General features: G+C 39.0%; 1 protein-coding gene and 1 pseudogene across 7 annotated transcripts in view; both read right to left on the reverse strand.

Moving 5' to 3' along the window:
• Positions 1 to 19,268, reverse strand: part of LOC137098440 (NACHT, LRR and PYD domains-containing protein 12-like) — a 254,566-nt gene that overhangs the window by 151,509 nt on the left and 83,789 nt on the right. Inside the window, exons 1-3 of one of the 7 annotated variants that reach the window (XM_067474706.1) lie at positions 6,713 to 7,001; positions 4,392 to 4,491; positions 3,359 to 3,463 (exon numbers count right to left, since the gene is read on the reverse strand). The exons of the other annotated variants lie outside the window; for them this stretch is intronic. Of the exons in view, the coding sequence (XP_067330807.1) occupies positions 3,359 to 3,463; positions 4,392 to 4,405 (119 nt within the window). The 5' untranslated portion in view covers positions 4,406 to 4,491; positions 6,713 to 7,001. Of the gene's footprint in view, positions 1 to 3,358; positions 3,464 to 4,391; positions 4,492 to 6,712; positions 7,002 to 19,268 lie in introns of those variants that run through there. 7 annotated transcript variants of the gene reach the window in all.
• On the reverse strand, positions 10,653 to 14,174 carry LOC137098895 (uncharacterized; annotated as a pseudogene).

Here is a 19,268-nt window from a genome sequence, read left to right on the forward strand (position 1 = left end):
AGACAAGGTACTAGTCCAAGGCCCAATCAGACTGTCAGCCTGTTCCTCCTCAGCACCACTTTCCTTCAAGTACAGTCTGCAAACATGGAGACATCTCCCATCAGCCAGTCTGGACTTATTTCACTTCTCTATGTGGACTCAACTTAAAGTCCCACATAGTGTTGAGGGATTTGACCTGAGGAAATAGTTTTCACATTTGTGCTCAGACAAACGTAGAAACTAATGAACCAAACGAAACCTGAACATTAAGTTATGGATTTAAGATGGAAAACTGACCTCAGAGTCTCCAGGAGACAGTTTGGATTCTTCAGGCCAGAACAAATCAGCTTCACTCCTGAATCCTGCAGGTCCCAGTTTCCATTCAGGTCCAGTTCTCTCAGATGGGAGGGGCTGGACTTAAGAGCTGAGGCCAAAACTTCACAGTGAGTCTCTGAGAGTTTGCAGCCATGAAGTCTGTGATAACAGATAATGAGAAATAATACGAATATGTAATTTATAAGTATAATTAAAAATCTACTATAAAGTTTAGACTTTCTTTATTTTGATCACAAAGCAGAATGAGATGGAGGCAGAAGCTAAATGGTCTGAACTTATCTTCTATAACACTTTTCTACATCACGGAGACACAAACACACACACACACAGTCAGGTCCATAAGTATTTGAACAGGGACACAGATTTCATGGTTCTGGTTCTCTGTCCCACCACAGTGGATTTGAAGTGAAACCATCAAAATGTGCTTAAAGTGGAGACTGTCAGCTTTCATTTAAGGCTTTGCTCCAAAACATTACAGTGGAGGAACTACACACACTTTTATTCACAGAAGCCCAATTTTAGTGGCTCACAAATATTAAGAACAATAAAGTTCAACTCTCTGTTTTAATATTTGTTCCAAATCTTTCTGAGTCAAAAACTCGCTGAAATCTGGAACTATGAACATCACAAGATGCCGGGTTTCTTCCCTGGTGATGCTCTGTCAGACCTTTACTGCAGCTCTCTTCACTTCAGCTTGGTTTCGGGGGTTCAAACATCTTTTATGTGTGTTAAGTGTGATTGATCACATCTGGACTTACTGAGCCTTTCTGCAGTTCCTCACAGCTGGGATCAGTCTCAGTCGTCCCTCCTCTGATGTGTTGTACTTCTTCAGGTCCAACTCATCCAGAACCTCCTCTGACATCTGCAGAATGTAGGCCAGAGCTGAGCAGTGGATCACAGGGAGTTTCTTCTTTGATCTGTTCTCTGACTTCAGGAACTCTTGGATCTGCTGATGTACTGAGTGGTCCTTCATCTCCATCAGACAGTGGAAGATGTTGATGCTTCTGTCAGGAGAACTTTTAGTTTGCTTTTTCTTCAGGTTGTTTATGACTCTCTGGATGATTTCTGGACTGTTCTCTGTCTGACCCAGCAGACCTTCTAAGAGTCTCTGGTTGGACTCCAGAGAGAGACCATGAAGGAAGCGGACAAACAGGTCCAGGTGACCATTTTTACTTTGGAGGGATTTCTGCATGGCTGACTTTAGGAAAACCTCAAGAGAGGAGTTTTGAGATGAGTATTTCTTCCCCAGGAAGTCCTCCAGTACCTTTCTCTCCCTGTTGGTGTAACAGTGGAAGAAGTAAACTGCAGCCAGAAACTCCTGAATGCTCAGATGAACAAAGCAGTAGACTGTTTTCTGGAAGATCACACTCTCTCTTTTGAAGATCTCTGTACAAACTCCTGAGTACACCAAGGCCTCTGTGACATCAAGACCACACTGCTCCAGGTCTTCTTGGTAGAACATGAGGTTTCCTTTCTCCAGATGTTCAAACGCCAGCATCCCCAGCTTCACAAGAACATCCCTGTCAGCCTCCGTCAGCTCCTGTGGACTGGTCTCATGTCCCTCATCATACTTGTTCTTCTTCCTCTTGGTCTGAACCAGCAGGAAGTGTGAGTACATGTCAGTCAGGGTCTTGGGCAGCTCTCCTCTCTGCTCTGTACTCAACATGTGCTCCAGAACTGTAGCAGTGATCCAGCTGAAGACTGGGATGTGACACATGACGTGAAGGCTCCTGGATGTCTTGATGTGGGAGATGATTCTGCTGGACAGGTCTTCATCACTGAACCTCCTCCTGAAGTACTCCTCCTTCTGGGCGTCAGTGAAGCCTCGTACTTCTGTTACCCTGTCGACACATGTAGGAGGGATCTGATTGGCTGCTGCAGGTCTGGAAGTTATCCAGACCAGAGCAGAAGGAAGCAGATTCCCCTTGATGAGGTTTGTCAGCAGCACGTCGACTGATGACTTCTGTGTGACATCAGACACAACCTCACTGTTGTTGAAATCCAGTGAACGTCTGCTTTCATCCAGGCCGTCAAAGATGAACAAAAGTTTACAGACAGCCAGCTGCTCTGCTGTGACCTTCTGTAATGTTGGATGGAAAACATGGAGCAGCGTGAGAAGACTGTACTGCTCATCTTTGATCAAGTTCAGCTCCCTGAACGAAAGCACAACCAGCACACTGACATCTTGGTTTTCCAAGTCCTCTGCCCAGTCCAGACTGAACTTCTGCACCGAGAAGGTTTTTCCAACACCAGCGACACCGTTGGTCAGAACCACTCTGATGTGTCTCTGTTGGTCAGGTAAGACTTTAAAGATGTCGTGGACCTTGATTGGAGTGTCATGGAGGGTCTTCATCTTGGAAGCTGTCTCAAGCTGCCTCACCTCATGTTGGGTATTAACCTCTTCACTCTGTCCCTCTGTGATGTAGAGCTCAGTGTAGATCCTGTTGAGGAGGGTTCCACTTCCTGTTTCATCACTTCCTTCAGTCACACATTCACATCTCCTCCTCAGACTGATCTTATGTTCATCTAAAACCTCCTGCAGACCAACATCTGCTGAAAGATGAGAAACTACCAATGAAGAAAACACAAAAAGATGTTTAGGAATTTGTGATTATTATAATATTTAACAAAAATGAATGATAATAAAAAAATAAATGTTAATGCTGTATAATACGACAAATGTCTGTGTATAAAACAACAAGTCTTGTTTTCAGAAACATCAGCAGACAGATGTTCAGTCTTACTTTGTACAGAGCTGCTCTGACTGTCTGTCTTCAGTCCAGGTCTTGTTCTGGATCTTTCTCCAAACTGATTTTTCTTCTCTCTGTGAAAACATTTCTTTATAACTAACTAATCAGTAGATTTCTGTTTTTTTCTTTTTTTACTACAGAAACACCATCAGTAGTTTGTGGAAATAAAACCCAGACTAAGATCCATCTTAGTCTGAACCAGTATCTGCACTAATAGTTCTGCATCATGAATATAAATCATCTTCAGTGAATCATCTTCATCAGGTCAGTTTACAGTAGAAACTGTCTCTTACTTTGTGTCTGAGGGTCCAGGTTCAGGACTGAAGTCTGGAGGATGTCCTTTGGACCGGTCACTCTTCATAGACAGATGACTGGATGCTGAAGACTCTGGTTTGTGTCTGTGGAAACAAAAGTGTTTTTATCATTAACACTTGTAATAAACAGACATAACCACAAGACATTATCAGAGCTTTAGAATAAAAAAGGATTATGTGTTTTTCTCCATCAATAACCTGTTTTCAGAAAAGTTGGGATGCTGTAAAACGTAAATACAATCACGACAAAATAATTTCCAAATAATTTAAAACCTATATTTGTGAAGGCAGCAGTGGTGGAGCAGTTAATGCTGTTGCTTCACAGCTAGAAGGTCCTTGGATCAAATCCCTGACCAGCTGCAGCCTCTGTGAGGAGTTTGCATGTTGTCCCTGTTTTTGTGCGAGTTTCCTCCCACAGTCCAAAGACATGCATGTTAGGGAAATTGTCCCTAGGTGTCTGTCTGTGTATGTCTCTCTGTGTTGGCCCTGAGACAGACTGGAGACCTGTCCAGGGTGGATAAGTGGTTGCAGATAATTGATTGATGCTAATTGTGAATTTGACACCAAAAACCTAAAGACGCGTCTCTTTGTTTGTCCTACATGTGTCATGTTCTTTTATGTGACTGTCACAGGTTTGTCTTCACAGTTCACTTTGTTACATGTGACAGTGGTTTACAGCTCACACACTGCACTGAATCTGCACAATCAACGGCTCAAACATAGATAAACATTTTGATTATCACAGTTTAATTAGTTCATAACTTTTTTTAAACAGGGACTGAAAGTTAACTTGCTATAAAACTCTATATACACAGCATCAATTACTTAATAAACTAATAATATATCATAAATACACAGTAACTTACACCTCAAACTGTGGGAAATTTATTTTCCAGTAAAGTTTATTCTGTGTCCACAGACAATTTAAAACACGACTTACCTCCTACAGTCCAACATGAGACTAAACTAGATTCTCTGACAGTGAAATAATAAATAATAATACAAAACTTACGATGTGTTCTCCATGTTCCTCCATCCACAGCATCAATCAGTCTTCTGGTTGGACGTGTTCAGAATAAAAGCACTTCCTCTATTAAGTTCATTTACTTTATCTAAATACAAAAGTGGAAAAGTTCTGTTAGACATTTAACGATAAATTGTCGATCATCTTAACGTCTACAACCACACAACAAACAGGCAAATAGACTCACTGATCAGTTTCACCAGGTAAATGAAGTCCTACTGTAGCATACATTGTCTTTATGAAGATCAGTTTCAGTTTTTGATGATAATTCTCAAAAATGCTTTAATTTAATTCCATCTTAATTATAGGGAACATAATAAAAGGTGGTTATATTCTGAGGTTTTCCTAATATTAGAATAAAAATAGAGACACATCTGAAACTCAAGCAGAATAGAACCATAGTTAAAGATGGAAAAACAGAAGAGCTAAGAGGTTTTTGATTACTTTTAAAGAAATTGAATTGAAACACAGAGGCAGAGCTGGCAGTACTTGGTGCTAGATGGTTAACCATCCACTACATCCACGGGCAGGATGTGTTAAGTACAGTTATGTTGGTTCACCTTTTGTTTAGCTTCAGACCAGGCTACTCCAAGTCATCAATCATCCTCCCATTGATTTGGACTTTCTTGAGTTTACTTGTTCTCAAGAGTTCACTTTGATCCCTCCACCCATTTTACAGGGATTACACAACCTTCTAAATGATATTCATATCTGTGACCCTGAGGTGCCTGATGCCTCTCCAGAACAAGTACAAGGAGCAATGGGTCGGCCACGTTATGTAGTATCTGCAAACCAGCTTCAGGGGCTGCTTGACATGTCCATGTCAGTTGGAATGATGGCTCAGCATCTTGGAGTATCTAGGAGGACTGTTCAGAGATGTGTAGCTGAAAACAACTTGTCAACTTGACACCAATTCTAAAATGACAGATGAAGAACTTGACCATGTCGTGTTGACAATAAAGAACACAGTGCCACATGCTGGGTACAGATTCATGAAAGGAGCCTCCTCCTCCCCTGTCTTCATTTCTACACATTGCCATGTCACCATTATATGTCACTAACTATTTTCTTTTCCCATAGTTGTGCTTTTATCTTCTGCAGGTGTCCCCAGTTTGGAGCTGTGTGTTTCCATATGCAGTCACTGGCCTTAGTTATTGTTTTTTTTATTTTTTCTCTGCTTTTTTTCACCACACCGTTACCTTTGTGCTTGCTCAATGTCCTTTGTTGGCTTTGTCTGTACATTTCTAAGGCCATGAACTTACTATGTAAAGTGCCTTGACATTATTTTGCTGTAAATCTCTGCTCTATAAATAAAATAACATTAAGATTTCAATAAATCGACACTATGTGACAAAAATTCCAAGTTATGTAATAATTAATTGGAAAAAGTAAAATGCTTATGAAATGAAGCCTTGTTTTCCTACTAATTGTTTTGCAATCATTTGTCATTGACTGAATGTGTCTATGGGAGGGTGAAAACTAGAGGCTGCTAAACTGAAAGCACCGAGGTAGATACCCATTGAGGAAGTTAACGTTCCAAATCTACCTACAAACATTAACTAAAATAACATTACTTAGAATAAAGAAAAAGAAAGAAAAAGAAAAAAAGAAAAAGGTTGTTTTAATTAAGTTAATTTAGTTTTTTCATTATTTTACAATAACTTCTTCATACACTTCTTTTTTGTAAAATATATGTAAAGTTTGCATCTTTACACTAAAAAGAATTTTTGTACACAACTGTATGTTTAGCATGAATGTATTAGTGACTTTATATTTATGTTATTGTTAACATGTCCTTATTGTGTTAGCAGAAAAAAATGTGGGTTTCTGTTCCCTTCTGTTCACATAAAAAAACGCATGTGACTCCAGTTTATTAGCATAGAAACAACTGTATGTGTATGTTTGTACAAGTCATGATGAACCAATAACAGAAACTGTGAGACCAGAACAAGAATCAGGTTTGTTCACACACACACACACACACACACACACACAGAGTCGTGTCTAACTAGACTGGTGAAGACACTCTTGAAATAATTCTTATATCAACACCAACCATTAAGAACTAAAACCAAGTCTTAACCTTCAGACTCTGAAATTGTCAGGAGCCAAAACTTCTTCACAACAATGGTGTAAAAACAAAATGTGTCATTTTAAGGAAACACCACATTTTCTACTTCCTGGTTTTTGTTTTCCGGAGTCTCTTCATATAAACAGCAGTGGACAGTGTGTGTTGTTTCCTCTATTGTCCTCAGGGACAAACTGACTCAGAGACAGTAAAATAATAGTAATGTTGGATTAACACTCACCCTGTCTCAGTCTTTACTTTTCCTCCATTTTCTCTCTGGTCTTTAAGCTGTAAACTGCTGCAGGCTACAGACTGATGAATGATTTTCACTGAGGTTCAACTGTCAGAGAAAAAAAGTTCCTGTCTGAGGTTTCGATTTATTCCGTTTGTCTTTTTACAAACGTGTGTTAGGTCTTGTAGCCCTGGAACTTTGAAAGTCTGAAAAGACCAAGAGCGTTGATCATCCGCGATGTCCCAGTTACCAATTCTGACTTTCCGTCTTCTGGTTTTAAATTAATGGCATTAACTTTGAACGGACGTGACTTAGCTAATGCTAAACTGAAACCGAACGTTCTCCGTTGTAACCTCGATCCATGACGTCATGACGTTGGGGAAGGTGAGCTGGATGGAGGCTGAAGAGAGGAGGAAGAGGAGGAGGACAGCTGGTATCTGAGGACATGAAGTCTTTTTCTCACAGCATCCAGAGAGGATTTGGTTCCTGGGAGGAAACAAAGAATCAGGAAAGAGATGAAAAGACATGTATGAAAAAAAAGACACAAAACGCTGTGTAAGTAAAGTGATGGACAATGTGTAGGATTTGTGTTGTAGAAACGATTAACAGTAGAAATACTGTTAATTTCACATTACTCACACAAATCTACACATATTTTATTATGTCTTTGACATTTCCTGAAAAACAAGGTCTAAGGTTTGGTTATTCTTTGGTTACACTGTTTACTTTAGTTTTTCCTCCCTTTTGGTATTTAAGTTTGTCTTTGGATTTATTTTGTTAATTTACACGCTGTGTAATTCTTGTTCGTCCTTATGGAGGGATTTTTATGTTGGTGTTCACATTCCCCTAACTCCCTATAATAAATGTCCCTTTACTTTGAAACCCTCTCTGACTGTCTCCTTATTTGTGTCCTCAAACCAAATTACCCAATCCTTAAACAAATCATGTTTCATATTAAACTGAAGACAAGAAAACAGTGAAAGCTCAGATATTTCTGCATCTACAGAAAAACTTGTTTTGACCTCATATGTAGTTTTTTTCTATAGCACAAACATAATTGATGAGATGAGCTCATAAAGATTATTTTTTTATAGTTATTCTCCAAAGTTTAGTCCTTTACAAAAATAATGAAGACATTAACATCACGTCAGCAGAACAAACCAAACCTTTTCATAAAAAGTGGATCAAAACATTCAGAAATAAAGGACAAGAATAACTGAGCAGACTAAGCTCCTGAAAGAGGTCGACCCAGAGCCGGGACAGTAAAAACCTGATCCCCTCTGGTCTTTAATCCAATATCTGCTTCGTTCTACAACTTCATCATCTTTTGTAAATAGAATCAAATGTCAAGTTTCATGTCTGCAATCAGAAGTTTAGAGGAGACAAAATAAGAGTGAAACCATGATGAATCCATCACGAGCAGGTGAACTGGTACCAGGTGAGAGGATCATCACTGGGTGTAAAAGGAGCATCCAGCAAAGGCTCCAAAGTCTTTGTGAGAGAAAGATTCAACAAGAAAATGTCTCAATACAAGAAACAACAAACAGTGGAGGGAAACAGCCAAAATCTTTTCTTTGTGCTTTTTTACATGAATAAAGGTTCAAATGAACAAACAAATCATACATTTATATTTTTATTGAAAAAAGTCCTACTTTTTCTGGAATCACAAAAATGTTGTAAAACACAAACCAGATGAAATAAAGAATCATTTACCAAACTGAAGCCTGACACAGGATAAAACACTGAAACTAAAACTTAATTAGTTTTCTGACAAAATTCCAGATTTTAGTTGATAAATAAGATTTTTATTTGGCTTATTTATTTACATCCACAACAGCGGATACTGTCACTGTCCCTGTTACCTGTTTGCTGTAATCTGACACCAACGGACGAAGAGCACGGCTGTGGACACACAGACTCAGTCTATCGAGACGTGTTAGGCTGGTTGGACCAAGAAGAATTGTTCAGAGAGGTTGTCTGGACTGGAACTCTGTCAGATCATCAAATCATCAACAGGTGTGTTGGTGATTTGTTCTGGCTTTGAAAGTTGAGCTTGGACTTGGACATAGTTATCAGAGGCCAGTTTGTGACTTAGTAAATATTGTTCCACCATTTGGACCTTTCAAGTTAACCCTAGGATTTGACATGTTGTGCTGTTGACATGTTTCCCCTTAATACTTTAACCTTATTCTAACCCAAACAGTTCAGGAAATAGACTTGACCTTTTTGTTGATTTGTCCAGTTTCTTCTAGTTTATTTCTGTCAGTTGTTGTAATAAACAGGTTTAATTTGAATTTCATCATTTCAGTCCCATTTCAGAGGAAACTGCTGCTTCTTTAATGGTTGATTGGATTATTGATCAGTTATTGATTTAACCTCATGTCTGAGTCTTTATCTTCACTCTAAACACTGAGCTGATTTATGATGATGTCAGTGTCATATTTGACTTTTTCATTTCCCCATAATCCAGTCTGTGTGACGTCCTGTGTTTGCTGTGGATCTGGATCTGAGCACTGGTGTCACTGCTGCTCTGCTCCAGCTGGAGGCGCTGTAGGACCAAGAAGAAGCTCCGGTTGCTGAAGCTTTTTGTGGAAAGAAGCAGATGCAGACAGAGAGAAGAAGCTGGTGTATGACGATGAAACAGGACGTTTGACCGTGTGTGTTGTCCCACAGTATAAAGAGAAGAAAAAGACTGGGTCCCGCTGTGTCCTCAGGCTGCGCTACAGCGTCTATTCACAGGCGCGATCCCACTACTGAGCGGCACGGAGGCTTTGACCTGCTCCGTTTCCGACCTGGGCCGGTGCACCCCTCCTTAGACGACCTGGTGGTCCCGGGCTCCCCCAGGAGCACCATATCGATACCGAACTTAGTGCGGACACCCGCTCGACACAGTCCGCTGCAGCTCAGAGCTCCTGAGCTCCAACGATCCTCCAGCCTCAGCCTCAGCCTCCCAGTAGCTTGGATTACAGGCGCGTGCCACCGCACCCGGCTATCGACGCCGTCATTCATGGAGGGTTGGAGTTTTACAAAGCTGACGTCATCAGGTGAACACGTCAAGCTGCAGTGCAGAAAGGTGTAGTAGTATCTGAGCAGTTTCCAAAGTGTTAAATCAGTGTTTGAGTAAAGAGAAAAACTTTATCCCTGTTCTTTAAAATGTTCTTATCAAGCTGTCGGTCAGTGTTTGACCTCAGTGCTGAATGAATCCACCACCAAAATATGCTGCAGACCACAACTGAAGCTACATCACTGCTGGTTTTTCTCATGTGAGAACTCTACAGGGTCTGTGGTGCTGATTTGAATGATGTGACTGATGGTCATTGCTCCAGTGGAGACGGTGCAGAACCAACAAACCTGGATCCTGGTGGTTTGCAAAGAAAGAATTATTACAAACAGGCACAGGTCAAGTTTTTAAGAAGTTACTGAGGCATTTTAACAAATCCCTCATCAACATTATGAAGGAAAGTTTATATGTTTGAATTTGTACACTGTAAAATATTAGGCTGTAAGCTTACAGTAAATTACTGGCTACTGGTTGCATTACTTTCACAGTTTGCAGCTGTGTGTAAATTGACTCTGTACTCTGCTCTGTACTGTGACTTCACAGTAAGTTTCACATGAAATTACTATGAGTTAACAGTGTGCTACTGTGAAAATACTGCATTATGTTGGGTTTGCACAATAAATTTACCAACTATTACTGTGATATGACAGTATGCTGTTGAAAGTTTACTGTATTTAATTGTGATTTCACAGTAAAGGTTTTCTGATACTGCTGTGATGTTACAGTATGTTGTTGTACAAATAAAATATTAAATTGTGATTTTGCAGTAAATATTTTATGACATTGCTGTGAGGTCACATTATGCAATTGCAGAATGACAGTAGATACTGTAAAAGTAATGCAATTCAGTAGCTAGTAATTAACTGTAAATTTACAGCTATAATTACATTTAGTTTTAGATTTAGTTTAGAATCTAATGAAGTGTTACAAAAACAAAACAAATTACTACAATAACAGCATCAATTTTACCAATTTATTTTGCCAACAATACAATAGCAGTGGCTACAGTCAAGAAAATGCAGGGTTATTATTATTATAAACCTGAAACAGGGTTATGTAAGACTCACTGTATGGAAATAGATTATAAAGACTGACATTCTGTTTGCACAAATCAATAAACTGTATTACATAAATTCAACTGTAAGACAAAACATTTGGACATTTCTTTACCTTCCTTCAGCTTTTCAAAACACTAATGACCATTGTCATATGTAGAACAACACATTTCAGTGACTTTTCAAAACAGAGTGACATTAACACGTATTTCCTGCATCAAAGTCAAAGTCAATGAGTTTTCTTATAAAAGTACAGACTTGCTGATTTATGTGTCCACCCTGTCTCTTTGACTTTCACCCCATCTGTGGATTAATGCCCAAGAAGCACCTGCAAAAATAAGACCAAGAGCAGAGTTGTTAGTTTTCAATGAGAAATGAGGATAATAAAAGGTTTGCAACAAAGAAAAATAAAGAAAACATTACCTTTGGATAAATTCCAGGGTGCAGGAAGCATCTTCAGCTTACTGCAGGTTTAAATTGTAGTAGGTCGCGAAAAGAGCAGCCAAACCACTTGTAAAGTCTTGGTGAGGTCCCATGACCACCTGTCCCTCAATAGACAGCATCCATGCTGTTGGCTCCAATATGTCACCTGAAACAAACAAGACAAATCAACTATGCCCCAAAGAATAGAACCCAGAATGGGCTGTATGTGTGAACGCTACTGTCCGACTAAGATGCTTCTAATTTTGATGATTCCGATTCTGATTTTATTTTTCTTTCTTCTTGCACTTGCAAGAAACGTGAAACATGAACATTAATTGCACTTTGTATAATTATCAAAAATTACTCATTAGTCTGTGAGAATGAATGTACTTATATCAGCAACCATCACCATTGCATCCTTGGGCTCTTTGAAGTCTGCCATCACAAGCAAAAGACTGCAAGCAGCCTTGTCTGAAACCTCTGGTTCAAAAGAAGTGAGGACATCTTTCACCCCTGAATGGCATTTGGTTGCTTGGCAGAACTTCACAATTGTCTTGTATTTGTTGTCCAGTGACTCCCTCAACTTATTGAGGATGGAAACATTCGTCAAATGTTTAAAATGGGAAAACATGCCACGCAGTGAGAAGAGAAAAGGCCATTCCTTTGTAACCACTGCAATGGCTGGGGCAGGGACACTGTTGAGATAGTGGCGCTGGATGACGTAGGTCTTCCCCATTAGAGGTTCAGCTCTCTCAGCCCCACCCATTCCTTCCTTTGAGTAAATGCTAAGAAGTTGAGTTTAAATGTCATTCAACGATGCCACAGATTCACCGAGTGGAAATTCGGTAGGACACCAACTGACACAACCGTACTGATCCACAGGACCTCTTGCATTGGCTGTGCCTCACTCAGGAACTTCAGTATGTGGCCTTCTCTGCGTCTTCTGGCAAGAGTGTTGTTTCTATTTTTATACTCTACCGTAGTTTTTATTTGTTGAAGAGAATAACAACCATCTCCAATAACATCACCATTTTTCCCAACATCAGCAAAACTTTTTGAATGGTCCCTTACGATTCCCCGGACAATATTATGACGTTACTCTTGTTGGGTTAGACTCATATTCTAACATGTGATCCACCACTCCCTTCACCATATCCTTTCTATCTCCTGGAGATGGCCTTGTTTGATTTGCTACTGCTCTTCGAATTCCCACTGGCATCCTATCCTGAGAGTGTTCAAGGAGCTGGTAACAATATTCGGAGAGGGAACAGGAACCAGATCCAGCTGAACTGTTTCAAATCCTACAAACCATAGAGCACAACTTTACCTGAAGAGACAGTAAACCATGAAAGGGTATTTATTTATGTCTGTCTTTGTGAATATTTCTTTGTGAATGTGTTTTATCTGAGTATTGTATTGTATCTGAGTAGGATGCAAAGTTTGAGGTAGGAGGTACTGACGGAATGAGAGATTATGCTTCTTGTTTGGTTTTAGATCCAGTGTGTTAATACAGTATGAAAAAATAACTGTCAGAAAGTCACACTGGTCAGACTGTCCTGGAAAAGATGACACCAACTCTGGTATGTGCTGCAACAGCGATGGGGTAAGAATAAGGCTGAACAGTAGGACACCACAGGCTACAAGGGATCAGGTGAAGATATGCTACTGATAACAAAGTAGGCTAAACAACAAGTCTGAGGAGAAAGTGAGGAGTAGGTCATAATTATACTACTATTGAGCAGTGAGTTGGAACAGTGTCAAAGTATAGTTACCTTCATTCTTAAACCTATTCACTAATTTCCTACACTGAATATTTCTCAATATCCTTTTCTTGTACGAAAGCCAGGTCTTCTCTGTTTTCCACACCCAGTTCTTTCAACCCATCCAACAGCGATGTCAGCGTTTCATCAGAAAGGCCCGGTAGGAGTGACACCACCACTTCTTTTATTATCTCCTCATTCATTTTCCAAAATAATTTTGCCAGACGATAAATCTAATAATAGAATTAGAGGTGGGTAATATTATGGTTATGAATATATCAATGTTTTTATTAAAACACAAAGAAAGACCACAAATATTGTGAGCCAAAAATAGAAGTATAGAAGTATAGAGCCAAAAACTTTTTCCAAAGGTTGGTTTTCATCTGTAATCAAACAAACTATACATTTTTTTATTTTACCACTAATTTCAGTCAAATTCTGTGCATTTTAAGACCTACAACAACCTGTATCCTTCTTCTTTTTTTGTTTTTTTTTTTTAAATATATCAACTAAAAATCACAATTTAAATTACATCCACAAAGAACAATGCTATTTGTTGGTACAATCCAAAAGTTGACTTACTAGCTAACAGCTTTTTAATGTACTATATCTTCTTTTGCACTATAAACCAACTGGGGGATAACAATTTAACTATTTACCAATAAAACACTTACTAAGCAATTGACCTAAAGCAACATAGTTAGAGGGACCAACAATGATAATTTGTCTCAATAGTTCTGTCATACCTGAAATGCTGGTCATAAAAAACGCCAAACAATAGTGGGCATCTAAACCTAGATAGCTTAATCAGAAAATAACAGCCAGTATAAACAGTATTTTGAGATGTAACTATTCAAAATAGCATATTGTTAATGCACACACTATGTTACTAGAATAATAATCTATTAATTAATTGTGATTAGTGGATTAAAAATAATAAGCATTAAAAATTATAAGCATTTGGAGCAATTTAGTTCCAATATGCACAGGTAGACATGTGGCAGTGCATATAAAGCATAAGCTAAGATGAATATGTATCATGTTTTCCTGCATTGATAGATTTACTGCAATCACGTTTACATTTTGCTTGTGTTTTTACTTAATCAGCTTGCTCCACTTGTTCAAACTGCCTCTGGAAAAGACTGGTGAAGGGCAATAACTGGTGAGCCATCCACTTTCTAACATGGAAGAGGATAGTAGTCTAACAAATCCCCTTGGTTGATGCAAACATAATCATCCTGGGCTGATCCTAAGACACAATAGACACCTATGTCTCTCAACTTCACAAAAGACTCATTGTGAGCAACGATCAGTTCAATCTTTCCAACAGAAAGTTCTCCACCGCTGCTCCCAGTACAACAAACATTCCCTTCCTGTACACAGTGCCTTTCACTGTGACTTCATTACAAGCAAGTGCAGACTGTGACTGTATTTTTTTACCAACCACAGATGACCTGATCCTGTCATTGTAAGCATTCACATAAAACTCTGTACCCTTTTCAACATTCACAGGCGTATGAGTGGCCCAAAGTGAAGAATTAGCTCTGGATAATGGCACAAATGATGATGCTTGGGTTTGAGTGGCCTTGCAAGGAAAAGCCTTTTCCGAATAAAGACATATTGTTCAATGAGGACTTTCAGATATGACACTTGTTCTCTGTAATAGCTGGTGCACAAACAAGCTCCACAATCTCTCTCAGATGCAGAATGAGTTGCCATACCTCATTTTCAGTAGAATCTTTGATTCTGTCACCCACAAAAACAGGCAGCAACTTAAGAAAGAACCAGTTCTGGGCTGCATGTCCACTTAAACGTTCACTACCAGGGTGCAGGTCAGCTGGTTTGCTGCTGGCATCATTTCAAGTCCTCAATAACAGTCTGTATGGTGCTGGCTGGCAGCAACAAGTTGCCTTGTAGCTTCAAATAGAGAAGGGCAAGGTTTTCCAAAAAGACAGTTTCATCAACAGCAAATGCCTCCTCTGGCTCATCGTTGTCCACAACTACGTGTCCAAATATGGCTGACTAGACATAGTACAAGGCTAATCAGGTTTAGACAAATCCGAGAGAGTTTGACCTAGCTCCTTATGTTTTCTTGAAACATGTGAGGCCAAACTGGATGCAACTGTAAAGCTGCAATCACAACCTCTGACTGGGCATTTAGTTTACAATCCTTCTTGTATGTGTGACTTCAAATGCTTCATGATGGTGCTTAAAGTGTCACAGGTAAATGTACAAGACTGTGCCATACATTTTAAGGGTGTATCCAGTTGTTTAGATTAGATTAGTTGATCTCAGGAAGGGATTGAAGGTTGTCGAAAAAACAGTCTGGAATTCGCAAACCCATATACAAAAGCTCAAAACGTGTGTACGATGTTATGGTACAGCTGTTCTGCACGAACAGATCCAAGATGAGCAAGAGAAGTACCACAAAATTGCAAAATCTGGAGAGACCCCGGGCCTTGCGATTTGCTCGCCCCGCATCTTTACCTCTTACCTAACTCTTTGGATGGTTGCAGAGATAATCTTTGGTCTTTATGATATCTATACATATGAGCTTTCAAACCATTCGCTCTGCGATACATCCGAGAACATTCAGACACTCCACACTGATATTGATAATTAGGCACTGCTGTGTAACTTTGAGTGCTGAACAAACTGACTAACAGTTTCAGACAAATGCTCACACAAACTAAATTTACAGTGAAACATTTTGTACCAGGTGTTGAAGAAAAGCTACCAAGAACAAAAAAACACTTTGACTTTGCATATAGGAAAAATGTCAAGTTGTAATAGTAGACATAGTAGGAATACAGAGTAAAAAATAACAGATTATCAGTGATATACCAGTTTTTTTTTAGTTCTGTCTATATACATGTCAGTAATAAACAACTGTGATTGTAAAAATGTTTAGAAAAAAAGCATTAAACACATATGTAATGTTTTAAACAAAAATCAGCTTCTTGTAAAGCGGTTTACATGTCAGTTTTTGATTGTAATTTTGTTGTTGAATGAATGAATTTGAATGAATGAATGAGATTTTCATATAGTGGTATTGTTTGAGTTGTGTAAAATTCCTCTTGTATGTGGACAGTGCAGCCATGATTTTTTTCAGATTTTTACAAAGAACTGCAATAGACTTCAGTTTAACAGTAAACCGAGTGTCTGGGTAATGTCTGGAGAAGATCAGGATTCCAGCACATGTGTGAAAGAGTCTTTATTATACTCATGATGAAACAGACCTTCACAGTTTGGACACAAAGTAAAAATGGCTGCAAAGAAAAGTCCATCATTCAGGCAACAGTTATTCAACATTAAGTCTCTAAATGTGCATTTGATCCAAATCTGTAGATCTAAAAACACCTCAATAATGTTCTCATGAATGATTACAGCTCTCATGGTCACGTCCTCACGTTCATTTCCTTCACGCTGCCTCGGACTTGTGTACAGAAAAGTGGAGGAGCTCTGAATAGGACACTCACTGGTGGGTGTAGAGGGTCTTCATTCAGCCTGAAAATGCTTTTAAGTGCATAATAACTTACAGTGATGAACTGTGGCAAAATAAAAGCTGTTGCAATGATATTTCCATGCTGAACTGAGTTGTTCTGGGCCAAATATGAAGGCAAATCCACTTTCCTTTCAGTATTTTGCTGCAATTGTCAGAAACAAGCAGATCAGCTCCATTCAGCCTGAAAATGCTTTTTTGTTATTGTTGTTGTAAAGTTGTTTTTTGTGTCTAATATCTGATACGTTGATCTATGTGTGTGTGCATCCTTCATATTGTAAAGGTGGTGTTGCACATAAACCTGAGGCTGCTTCACAGTGAAAGAGTCAATAAACAATTGAGCTGCTGTCTCATGAGGCAGGATCTTGTGGTGAGTAATGGCTTAAATTTGACAAATAAATAAACATATTTTACAGTGAGTGGAGTCATTAAATATGTCCTCCACTAGTGGTATTTACAAATGGACATGTTCCCATAAATGCTCATATGATACAACTGAGAAAAAGCCATTTTAAGGAAAAAACTCTCTTCTCACCTTCAGCATCCTGAATGAACAGAGCTTCAGCCAGTGGGGACAAATATGATCATTCGTGTCTGATTTGTACCTGCTGAAATGTCATTAACACAGGAGATGATGGCAGGTTTTACACTTTACAACATTTGTTTATAAAATGAAATAGCTCCAGGTTTTCAGTGAGTTTGACTGTGGTTTGATTAAAGATTATTTTATTTATGAATGTATGGAGGCAAACTATGATCCACATACAGTAAAATTTTAGAACTAAACTTTAACAACGTAATTGTCTTAAAAAGAACAAAGGTGAAAATATTAAGTCGTAATAAAGGAGCCACTGCAGAGCTGGTTATGGTTTAGCTGTGTTGGTGATCCAGCCTTTCATACACACCAGAGTAACACTATACATTAGCATCATACTGTGAACAACAAATATTTTATAACCACCTAATTTCTACACCTCATTTTGAATAAGATAAGAGATAAGTGTGTAATTTTCACACCTATCTCCTACTTTTAGATTCAAACTGTGAAACTACTTAAAACATTTGACAGTAATATTTCACAATAAATGACATTATTGTCACTTTACAGGCTTTAATTGTGCTTTACACAGTATAATACCGTATTACGAATTTTTATTGTGAAATCACTGCAGGCAGGACTTTTACACAGGAAGTTGCAGTGTATTTGGATTCGACCTGGATTGCAAAGAGTTGATTGACATTTTAATATTGTTTTGCTGTTTGCAGTCTGGCACTCAGATACGATAAGTAATACAATATAATTTTTTTTGTCAAGGAGCATTTTGATATGAATGTAATAGTTACTGCAGTAACACTGGACGATATGGTGTTTTGTATCAAGAGCCTGAAGTTAGAACGTGAGTTTACAAGTTGAACGTTCGCTTAATTTAACGTTACTAGCAGGAACTTTAGGTTCATTTTTAAACAGTAACCTAAACGTCGGAGGGTTCAAGACTATTTCTAACTCCGTTTTGGCTCGTAGTAACTAAAAGTTTAATCAACCTGCTGTAGCCTGATTTTGAACGTAGTAACGTTACACTTTCTCTGTTAGTTTTCCCTTTGGCATTTCTCTCCTCCTGGTAAGTGACCTGTACCGTTATTCGCTAACGTTACTGGTGGTAACTTTAGGTTTGAGCCCACTTATTCTTAAACAGCCTCAAAAGTACCGTTTATCTCAGACGGTTCAATGCTTTTGCAAACCACGTTTTGGTTTGTAGCAACGTTCATTGAAAGCCCTACCCGGGTTTTGTATGCTGTATGTTTTCTTAACGCTTTTTCTCATATTCTAGAAAGTCGTAGAAGTTGTTCGTTATTGGCGGGAACTTCAGGTTGTAGACGTGTGCAAGAGAGAGTGATTCCACGGAACTGATCTACCTCCCTGGTCAGCTAAAAAAAATTAAACGCAAATGTCAGTTTTTGATTGTAATTTTGTTGTTGAATGAATGAATTTGAATGAATGAATGAGATTTTCATATAGTGGTATTGTTTGAGTTGTGTAAAATTCCTCTTGTATGTGGACAGTGCAGCCATGATTTTTTCAGATTTTTACAAAGAACTGCAATAGACTTCAGTTTAACAGTAAACCGAGTGTCTGGGTAATGTCTGGAGAACTCTTAGTAGTTAAAAACTTAATAGTTTTATACAGCTTGTTACCTCACAAGTTCTAACTCTTCTCCTTTGTCTGTTGCTTTAGAAATGGAGCAAAAGAAAGAGACAGAGACGCCATTGCTGTCAGCAATGTGACAAAATCTTCCCAGCACTATCAACACTGAAGATTCATTACAGAATTCACATTGGAGAGAAACCTAATCGTTGTGATCAAGGTGGAGAAACTTTCACTGTCAACAACAGTCTAAAAAGGCACCAACGTGTTCACGCAGATGATGTTGATGTTGCGCCGAAGGGCCAAATCCCGTTACAGTCTCACCACATCACAACTGGTAGAGCAGGGCTACTTGGGGGGTTCGTCTGTCTTTCTGCATCCCCCAACCCCAGCCAGGTTGCGCTGGCAGGGGGGGCAATGGAATGTTCATCATCAGCGAAGCGTGTCGTATCTATGGGTGTCGATGGATCAGGAATGGGTCCACGTCGACGGCGACAAAAAACTTCCCGAATTCGAGTCGACTGTGCAAGCCATGTTCTACGGTGATGCTAGTTCCTCAGGTTCCTTCGAGTAGTCCATAGGATTCCCCGATGGAAAGCTGGGACCCCCAAGTGTGGCCCC

The sequence above is a fragment of the Channa argus genome, chromosome 1, assembly GCF_033026475.1.
Source record: "Channa argus isolate prfri chromosome 1, Channa argus male v1.0, whole genome shotgun sequence".
Taxonomy (NCBI): Eukaryota; Metazoa; Chordata; class Actinopteri; order Anabantiformes; family Channidae; genus Channa; species Channa argus.